Source organism: Rhea americana, unplaced genomic scaffold (genome assembly GCF_003343005.1).
Source record: "Rhea americana isolate MKP2758 unplaced genomic scaffold, rheAme1 scaffold_88, whole genome shotgun sequence".
In the NCBI taxonomy this organism is placed as follows: domain Eukaryota; kingdom Metazoa; phylum Chordata; class Aves; order Rheiformes; family Rheidae; genus Rhea; species Rhea americana.
Window position 1 is genome coordinate 2,168,673 of NW_028187066.1, and position 10,762 is coordinate 2,179,434.

The window sequence follows — 10,762 nt, forward strand, 5'->3', positions numbered from 1 at the left end:
TCCCTTGACCTGCTGGCAGCACTCTTCCTAATATACTACAGGATACCATTGGCTTTCTTGGCCACAAGGGCACATTGCTGGCTCATGGTCAACTTGTCATCCACCAGCACTCCCAGGTCCTTCTCTGCAGAGCTGCTCTCCACAAGGTCAGCCCCCAGCCTGTACTGGTGCATGGAGTTATTTCTCCCTAGGTGCAGGACCCTGCACTTGCCCTTGTTGAACCTCATGACGTTCCTCTCCACCCAACTCTCCAGCCTGTCCAGGTCTCTCTGAAGGGCAGCACAGCCCTCAGGTGTATTGGCCACTCCTCCCAGCTTGGTAGCATCATCAGACTTGCTGAGGAGGCACTCTGTACCCTCATCCAGGTCATTGATGAAGCAGTTGAACAGGATGGGACCTAGTACTGAGCCCTGGGGGATGCCACTAGCTACAGGCCTCCAACTAGACTCTGTGCCACTGATCACAACCTACTGAACACAGCCCTCACAACTTCAGCCAGCTCTCAATCCACCTCACTGTCCACTCATCTAGCCTGCACCTCCTGAGCTTGCCTGAGAGGGTGCTGTGGGAGACAAAAGCCTTGCTGACATCAAGGTAGACAACGTCCACTGCTCTCCCCTCATCTACCCAGCCAGTCGTTCCATCCTAGAAGGCTATCGGACTGGTTAAGCAGGATTTCCCCTTGGTGAATCCATGCTGACTACTCCTGATCACCTTCTTTTCCTCCATATGTCTGGAGATGACATCTAGAATGAGCTGTTCCATCACCTTTTTAGGGATGGAGGTGAGGCTGACCAGCCTCTACTTTCCTGGGTCCTCCTTCTTGCCTTTTTTGAAGACTGGAGTGACATTGGCTTTCTTCCAGTCCTCAGGTGCCTCTCCAGTTCTCCAGGACCTTTCAAAGATGATGGAGAGCGGCCTAGCAACAACATCCGCCAGCTCCCTCAGTACCCATGGGTGCATCCCATCCGGGCCCATGGATTTGTGGATGTCAGGTTCACCTGAAAGATCTCTAAGCCGATCTTYCTCAACCAAGGGAAAGTCTTTGTTTCTCTAGACTTTCTCTCTCATCTCCAGGCTCTGGGATTCCTGAGGGACAGTCTTAGCAGTAAAGACTGAAGCAAGGAAGGCATTCAGTAACTCTGCCTTCTCTGTATCCTTTCCCCCCCAGGGCTCCCACCCCATTCAGCAGCAGGCCTACATTTTCCCTAGTCGTCGTCTTGCTAATGATGTATTTGAAGAAGCCCTTCTTGTTGTCCTTGACATCCCTTGCCAGATTTAATTCCACATGGGCCTTAACCTTCCTTGTTGCAGAAGAGTGAGAGAAGATTTTATCAATGTGTATAAATATTTGAAGAGAGGGCGTAAAGAGGATGGGATCGGATTCTTTTTGGTGGTATCCAGCGACAGGACAAGAGGCAATAGGCACAGACTGAAGCACAGGAAGTTCTAGCTGAACATGAGGAAAACTTTTACTGAGGGTGACTGAGCACTTGAACAGGTTGCCCAGAAAGGTTGTGGAGTCTCCATCCTTGGAGATACTCAGAAGCTGTCTGGACAAGGTACTGGGCAGCCTGCTGTAGCTGAGGCTGCTTGAGCGGGTGGGTTAGACTAGATGATCTCTAAATGTTCTTTCCAACCTTGGTTGTTCTGTGATTCAGAGCAGCAATTTTGAAGAAAAATTACATTCACTTGTGGACTGGAATAGGACTCATAGATAGAAATTTGCTTCTTACATATTGGCATGTGCCTTTTACGAACAGGCAGGTTTTTCAGTTTATTTAACTTTAGAAGACTTTCCAGAAGTTAGCAGAGGGTGCATGTCCTCTGGAAAAGCTATCCCTTTTCTAGGCTGTGCTTCACAGCATGAGAATTCAGACCTTTTATGTGGAAAAGTAAACTGAGTATTCAGCTTGAGCAAAGAATGTATCATTTTGAAAATAGCTGAGCTGTTTTAATGATGTTAAAAAAAAAAAATCTGCCTGAGACTCAGCATTAAAAATCTCCCCATTGATCTGTTTAGCACTTGAATTACAGTCATATGGAAATTTTAAGTATGAACAGGGAGTGCTAATAGTCCAACCTGTAAGGTTTTGGTAGCTCAATCTTTCCAAAAGTTTCCAAAGAAAAGCACCTCATGGCACTAAAATATTGGTTCTTATTATCGGAATTAACCAGACAAATTGCTCTACCAACTAAGAACAGTCATGCATCACCACCCACGGAATCGAGAAAGAGCTCTCAATCTGTCAATCTGGTCCGTGTCCGGGCTGGGTGAGGCTTCCTGTGTTGAATCAAATTAAGACACAGGCTGCACACCTGGTGGTGCCCTTCCGTCARTTCCTTTAAGTTTCAGCTTTGCAACCATACTCCCCCCTGGAACCCAGAGGCTTGGGTTTCCCGGGAGCTGCCCAGCGGGTTATGGAAATAACGCCACCAGATCGCGAGTCAGCATCGTTTATGGTCAGAAGTATGACGGTATCTGATCGTCTTCGAACCTCCGACTTTCGTTCTTGATTAATGAAAACATTCTTGGCAAATGCTTTCGCTTTAGTTCATCTTGCGCCGGTCCAAGAATTTCACCTCTAGTGGCACAATACGAATGCGCCCAGCCATCCCTCTTAATCATGGCCCCGTTTCCGAAAACCAACAAAATAGAACCGGAGTCCTATTCCATTATTCCTAGCTGGAGTATTCCGGCGGCCAGCCTGCTTTGAACGCACTAATTTTTTCAAAGTAAATGCTTTGGGCCCCGTGGGACACTCAGTTAAGAGCACTGAGGGTGCGCCGACAGACAGGGGCTGGGACGGGCGGTAGCTCACCTCACGGCAGACCGCCAGCTCGATCCCAAGATCCAACTACAAGCTTTTTAACTGCAGCGACTTTAATATACGCTATTGGAGCTGGAATTACCGYGGCTGCTGGCACCAGACTTGCCCTCCAGTGGATCCTCATTAAAGGATTTAAAGTGTACTCATTCCAATTACAGGGCCTCGAAAGAGTCCTGTATTGTATGATTCTATCATTAGTTCTGGTGTGTTGACATTGGCTGTTTTAAGTAATTTTTATTTGGTAATCTTTTAAAAATTACTTGATGAGAAATTACTTGCCTGAAGAATAAAAGTAATGAGAGCAGAATAAAGAAATTAGGAATTGAAGTTTAAAGCCTTTTTTTAAACATTTCAAGTGTATGAAAAAATTCAAAGACTTTTAAAACTAAAATAATTCCTGTGTTATTTATGGCCTCTAAGGTTGTTTGTCTTTCATGGTTGGTGGATAAATACTGTGTTTCATGTAAAAAAGAGTGGTAGTTATGTTAATCTTTAGATTCAAATAATATTTGGAATGTATTCACAGTGCTCGTTTATTCTCTTATTATCGTGCTATGTGTTTTTCTGTGGTCAGATGTGAGAATTTAATGCAGATCAACCTGGAAACATCAGAAGTGGATGAAATTTCAGAGATACATGGGAAACTACTGCGCGTATGTATCTTACAAAACCAGTATCATTCCTAAATTTTTTTTTCTAGAGAAAAATCCAAATTCAGAGTCAGACAGGTAATGAGGATTTTGAACTGTCATAGTTATTTCTAGACTGCCAGATGTTGTTAAAATCCCAGTGCTGAGATGTGGATATTTTTCTGAAAACAGAGTAAATCTTGTTGCTAGCCCAGGGTATTGAAAGTAGTAAGTCCTGAAAAGTAAAGTCCCATTTACTACAATACTTGAATAAAAAAAATAAAGCAATGAACTGTATCTTTTAGTTTGAGGCTTTTTTTTTTCCTTTCCTTGAATAATACTGAACTACCTCATTGCCTTTCTAAAATGGTGCATGTACATGTACTTCAGAGTGATCTGCTCTAAAATTTGTATCGTGTCTTCAGATAAGTAAATAAAAATTGAAAATGACTTTACAGACTGGTGTCCTGTGAAAAATTATTAAAGTTCTCTATTCTAGAAAACAAAAGATGCTTCATGCACTTCTGTTTTGGAGGTTATTTGAAGTACAAGAGTTGTTATGAGTTATGTGAATAGTCATTGTACAGATTGTTAATAAACTGAAAGAGCAAGTGTAGAAGTAAGTAGAGGATATATGAAAGGAAGAAACATATTGTTGAGGACTTTGAAAGAAAGCACATATTACTTAGTGGGAATGCCATCTTCAAAGAAGATCCTTCTTTAATAATGTTGTGTTATATCTGATCTTAGAGAAGCTTAGGCAGGCTTTCTGTATGTGACTGGATATGTTCCTTTAATGAATATCAGTTAAACAATTGAGCTTATAGTATTAAGGTACTTGGTCTTGTTTCAGCTTGAAATAATTTTTCACTTTAGCCGGCAATAAGATTGATCTTTTTTGCTCTTATGTAGCTCTCCAGCTCTCAGGGCACAATAGAAACTAGTCTTCAAGATATCAAAAACAAACTTTCTCCTGGTGGTTTACTGGCTGACACCTGGGCAAATCAGGAAGGCATGCATCCAAAAGACAGAAAGTAAGTAACTGTTTCTTTGGTTTAATATGTATTGAATTCTACATTGAGTTGTAATTTACAAAACTCATTAATGTGTACTTAAGTTTATTTATAAAATATGTCATTCTCTTCCTGTTGTCATTCTAGTCCAGAGAGGCTGCAGACACTGCTATGTTCCATCACAGATATTTATTATCAGTTCAAAAAAGACAAAGCAGAACGTAGTAAGTAACTTGATTTACTTTTAACATAAATTATAATGTAAAAGACTAGAAAATATTTGATCTGCTAGGCTATTTATGGTAGCAGTAAGGAAACAATCAGCAAGAGTGAATGTATCTGTCTCAGTTGAGTATTATCTTAAAGCCTGAAGAAATAAAAGACCAGTTAGCCTCAGAAATTTGAATAGCACCTCTGGAAGGAAGTAAATTACTCCTTCTTACCTGCAAGGACAGGAGGAGGAGGAAAACAAATAGAAAACGGGTAGATTTATTGGAGTTCTATATAAATACAGTTAATAGAATTAAACTGCAATAACTGGTTATCTGTTTTAATCCTAGGGCTTTCTTATAATGAAGAACAAATACACAAGTTTGACAAGTAAGTGTTTTTGAATTTATTTCTAGGAAATGTCATTGTTGCTTACAGGTCCTTTAGGTGCTATTGGCAACAACCTCTTCTGTTAATGATTATTAATTTTAAATTGTAGGCTCTTTAGGTCATGGACTTACTTCTTTCAAACTTTGTAAATATATGGAGAGCCAACATGTTATAATGAGGTGCTTCCTGGCAGTGGAGTTCCTTTGCTGATATACCTTTTAAATACAGTTGTTAATACCTGTTCCTTATCTGGACATAACTGTATTTTAGGAAATAAAAATTATTATTTTTTCCCTTAGGAAGAGAAAAACCCTCAATAGCAGTTAAGTGACTTAAAGGCAGAGATCATTTTCTTCAGATTAATAACATATCAATTAGTTGAATTACATTATAGAGTGACTTAATCTAGGGAATACAGCATGTAAAGTAAATTTTAATGCAGTTCTCATCTCTATGAAGAATTTACTACTACTGAGAGGTACTTGCATTAAGCGTCTATATGTAACCTGGGTGTTTGGGCTCCCATTAAGGCACCCCTGACTCTACTGACTAGCTCTTGAGCAAATGTAAACAGCTGTTCTGCTCATCCTGTAATAGATGTCTCAGGTTCAATTCAGTTTCTCACCAGCAGATACCTAGTACTGTATCACTTGCTTAAGATATTAGGTATGCTTATGGGACTGATGGGTACAACCCAAAGCGAATGGGAGACTTGCACCTTTCTGGATGGACAGGATATCCTTGTGCATCTGGTGTGGTGTTAGATAGCTGTGTTTAGGTAATTGAGTTGTTCTCCTTGTGCTTGCTCAACAGAGTAGCTCTCTAGACTCTGCTTGCTGCTATATGAATTTAGACACCCCTGTATCATTTTCTTAAAATTCTGTTGCTACCACTAGTAGCTTTACTGACAATTACTGATAGAAAGCTAACTTGCAGAAGACACTGGTAGTCTCCCAACCATTTCACCTGATTTTGCCCTAGAGAAAGCTAAATGGATAACTGTCAAGTAGAGGAGAGAGATAAGGTAAAGGACAGCAGGGGCAGAAACCTAACTAATTTTAAGGCAGATGTTGATAAACTGAAAGTGACTTGGATACAATTGCCTGCAATATATAGGCTTCATTTCCATGGTTTTGAAAAGCGATGTATTTTCTATCAGAAGTGTCTTCTCGGAATTGTTTAGGTACCTTTGGGATCCTAATTACATCCAATTTTACTTGGTTGACCCCAGAGAGAAACTGCAGTAGTAGTATAAAGTACCTGCTGTTCTGCAGTGCTGTAGCTTGAGCTCTGCTGATCTGAAAAATGAAATTGAAGAACTTTGTTCCGTTAGAATGGGTGACTAGTGTTTGCAGTATTTACCTCTAAATAGACAAGGGAGCAGCACTCAAATCATATATTTTCTGGCTAAATGACAGATATTCATACTTTACATGCAAACTAGCCATACTCCAGCCAGCATTTGATTAACTAGTAGCTATCATGCAAGACTTGGTGAGATACCAGAAACAGTGTCAGAATATTTTACATCCCGTAATTTCACTTGCTGATGCAATGCATCACATGGCAGGGCAAGCCACAGTGGGACTACTCTCTGCATTGCTAACCAGGGTTGGATTTTGTTTCACTTTCCTGTCCTTATCTCTCCATCTGCTTGCTTTTTTTCTTTTGTCATAAGTTTAAGCTGACACACAAAACAGTATTTGTGTTGTGTATGTATTACTCAGCACAAAGAACTACTTGCATGTAATGAAGGTTCCAAGTGTTTGCACAAGACAAATAAAAAATAAGAATTTCTGTTCTTTCTGTTTAGATTTCCTTTTCTTTAAATATACATGCTCAGGTAAATGTTGACTGGGAAAGATATTTGATCAACTGTTCATATGCAAATAATTGAAACTAAATGCTACAGATAAAACATTTTCTCTCTGCCAGGTTCTATTTCTGAAACATAACCTGTCATTTCATGCCGTGTGCCGAGTTCTCATGCAGTACAACAACAAGAGTGAAAGTTGACTGAAGGGATTTTAAGTCCATATATCTATTCTCCAAGTTTCAGAAACCAAATTAGAGGAATGGACTTCTGAAAACAATATAACAACATTGTTCCTGTTGTTCCTGTGTTACAGACAGAAGCTGTATTTGCATGCTACAAAAGCTGTAACTCTATTCAAAGATGAATGTGTCAGCAAGTATGATACATTTCTGGACAAGGCTGAGGACTGGACAAGGCAAGATACTGTTGTTTGTTTGTTTATTTTATATATTTGGTAGTATTGACTGCAGCACTTTTTTAAAGGGAATTTTTTAAAAAAGTTTTTTTTTCCCCTAGGAAAATGCTTCATATAAGGAAACAGTTACTGGCTCTTAGCAACCAATGTTTTGATATTGAAGAAGAGATATCCAAGTATCAGGATTATATAAATGAGGTAGAATGCTTTTAAATTATGTCAAGTGTTTGCAAAAGCAAAAAAAAAACTCTATTCCATGTTGTTTACCAGTAGTGTTGTTTATAGTGAGCTTTAGTTACATCAGTGCAGTCGCACTGAAATAGAGGAGTGCATGGATATAGTATTTTTAGTATGGTTTGTAGTAGCTTCACTGCTGGAAAAGTGGCATAGAAGTCAGACTGATTTTGAATCTGACTTTTTTTTTCTTTTTGTAGGGCTAGCAGTCCCTAAAAAAAAAGCTATGCAAGTGGATTTGGATTCATTGAGAAACATTCTGTACAACTCCTATCATAATAGTATCTGAGCGCCTAGAGGATTATTTTAATACTCCTATGAAGCATAAAAACATTACTCCAGTATTGAAGGTTGGGGCAGAGACTCAAGGATACATGTTAATGTAATGCCACTGGTGCCATAAATGAAAATATTTTGTAACATTTGGACAGTGATTCTGTGGGGTGCAAACTATTAAGAATTGTCTCAAAATTGAGAGATTGGGAAGAGCTGCTTTTCTTTCCTGTGGCATCTAGTTAGTGAGACTTGTGAGCATCAAATTTAATATAGTGTCTCCATGCCAAAGAAAAAAAAATAACCACCCTATCTCAAGGCACAAAAGAACATTTTCATACAATAAAATTACTGTTCTTTATTAAGGAAATGTAAACAAAAAAAAMCACCTAATAGATGTAGAAGCTATAGTGGAAAGCAGTGTTTTACTTGTTTGTATTTTGGTAGCACTACAGATGCCAGTTATTGATTAAGCTCCTGTTGTCTTAGGAGATCTACAAACCTAAATAGATAATCCCTCCTTCAGAGAGTTTATTATCAAAATATAAGGCAGTTAAAAAGATGGAGCATATCAGGGAACTGTAGGTCATGTCAATACAGAACTTGCTATGATAAGCTGAACTTGCAGACTCTCAGATGGCTCCCCACTGTAGTGATTTTGTGAGACATCCTGGCAATTGAGAATTTAAAGAATATTTTAAGGTGAACACCAAGGTGTGTGTGACAACTTAGTTTGTAATTTATATTTGCTTTTTATTCACTGTAGTTACAAGATGCTCTGCCACAAAAAATGTTTGCAGCTTCCAGTGGGATGAAACACACAATGAATCCAGTTTATCCAAGTTCAAACACATTAGTGGAAATGACTCTTGGGTAAGAATTTTTTAATTGAATTGATGTAATATTCTCTATCTATTATATAGGTGAATTACTTTTTTTATGTTTGACTTAACTGCTTTGTAAGTGCAAAGCTTAAGTGACTGCTCAGTTAAGAGCAGGATCTTTATACTTATTGCAGAAAAAACTATATTGCTAAAGTGGTGGAAATCAGTAGGAGACAACACTAATATATCATCCATCACTTTTACTGAAAAACCAACCTGATATCTTTTCCTTCTTTTGCATGTTGCTGCTTGCATGTTTGCAAGTTGCTGAAAGCTTTGTGGTGGTGAGTGGTCATAGTAGATAACTATTCTTATAAAAATTGTAACCTTGCTTTTACTGTTTGTTACTACAGTATGAAGAAACTAAAGGAAGAAATGGAAGGAGTTGTTAAAGAGCTGGTTGAGAACAATCACATTTTGGAAAGGCAAGCAATCATTCTCCTTTTTTGACTGATATTTGGAACAGCCATAATTTGGTACATAATCTTTCTGATGACAGTAAACATGGTTTTGAACTGCTCGTGTGAGATGTAACAAGCTTTCTTCAAAACCTTGAAACATTACTGTAAAATCGTTCTGACAGCAATCATGTTATTCTTGTTTAAGGTAACTTCTGTTTAGCCAACGGAAATGTCTGTTGTACAAAGAGGTTTTAATTCTGAATTTAAACCCAGTATTTCTGAAACAATCTACTGGGGTCTTTTGACTCTTCCCTTTTAGATACCAATTTTAACAGTTATGGAATTATATCAATCTGAATGAATGCAGTTTTGCCGTTTACTTATGAAAAGTGGAGAGAGGCTGATGTATTTCTCCTGATACTGAAAGAGTGTTTTCGTTATCACATAGAGAATGATTTTGCTTTTTTCTCTGTGAACACCTGTTCATAGGTGTCAACAGTGGGTCAGTTTTCTAATGACGATGATGGTGGTAAAAAATATAAAAATAGTGATCTACTAAAAGCTTTGTGGTAAGTGCTGGCAAATCTGAGCTTAGCTTCAAGCTAAACTTTCGAGGAGGGGGATTTTTTTTGTAATTATTCCCCAGTATTCTATACTTAGAGCATAGTATCCTTCATTGTATCTTCTTTTCATGTACAATAATTAGATAAAGACGTGTGTGTTGGGATGTGAATCTGTTCAATCAGCTAAGAATACACTGTTTTTTCATTTTAGATTTGGTACTTTGACTATGGACGGTGGCCTGCGGAATGTGGATTGTATCTAGCTATCAAAGGACCTGAAAAGGACTTGTAAATTTTTCAAAGGGAAAAAATACTGTTGGAACATTTAAAGACAGATAATATATCTGTACTCAGTTTTTCCTCTGCAACTGTAGTATTAAAAATGTAAATATGTATAATATGTAAATATAAAAGAAATATATATATCTTTTTTGTCAATGTTAGGAAAGAATTACTATTGGCAGAGAATTTATGCGTTGAAGGCACTCTAGCAAAATCCTAAAGACAGAAGTGATGAAGCTGACATTTGTTTGAATATTGCCCCCTTTTCAGAATTCAGTATACTCTTTATTACAAGAGAATTGCAACTTTCAGAACTCTGCAAATTTTGAATAGTCTATTAAGGGTGTTTTGAGATTCCTTTAATCACCACTATTATTTTGGCCTCTGGTTGAATGACGTTGATCATCATTTACTGAACATAAAAGACTGTTTTAAATAAGATCTCTTTAAATTAACATGAATAGGAACTAAAAGTGCAGATGGGAGAGAGTGGAAATGTGTTTTTTTCTTTCACATCCATGCTGTTCCCTTCTACCTGAGAAATAAATTCACTTTTTTTTTTTTTTAAGTCCTTGTCCATATTTGGTGCCATGTTGTCTGTAATTATTTGACTGGTCTTTATTGTGGAGATTTGTCCGTCAGGTTGCCAGATCAAATGTAAAAATTCCTTTTGTGGAGTACAGCATTTTCAGAATTTCTCTGAAATCTTGTTCCTTACCACAAGAGAAGTGGGATCTTAGAATTCGATAGCCTTTTCAGAATCCTGTTTGCAGGCATAAAAAAAAGGTTAAAAAATCTGTGTTGGAATGTTTCAGTAGTCA

At 38.2% G+C, this 10,762-nt stretch overlaps 1 protein-coding gene across 2 annotated transcripts in view; it reads left to right on the forward strand.

Annotated features, from left to right (window-relative positions):
- The window catches only part of TBK1 (TANK binding kinase 1), a 30,761-nt gene extending 20,243 nt beyond the window's left edge, over positions 1-10,518 (forward strand). For both annotated transcript variants that reach the window (XM_085323802.1, XM_085323801.1), the window contains exons 13-21: positions 3,406-3,484; positions 4,373-4,494; positions 4,621-4,697; positions 5,034-5,073; positions 7,203-7,304; positions 7,406-7,502; positions 8,578-8,684; positions 9,049-9,120; positions 9,871-10,518. In XM_085323802.1, coding sequence (XP_085179928.1) covers positions 3,406-3,484; positions 4,373-4,494; positions 4,621-4,697; positions 5,034-5,073; positions 7,203-7,304; positions 7,406-7,502; positions 8,578-8,684; positions 9,049-9,120; positions 9,871-9,922 — 748 coding nt within the window. In that variant the 3' untranslated portion in view covers positions 9,923-10,518. The remainder of the gene's footprint in view (positions 1-3,405; positions 3,485-4,372; positions 4,495-4,620; positions 4,698-5,033; positions 5,074-7,202; positions 7,305-7,405; positions 7,503-8,577; positions 8,685-9,048; positions 9,121-9,870) is intronic.
- The last annotated feature ends 244 nt before the right edge of the window (positions 10,519-10,762 follow it).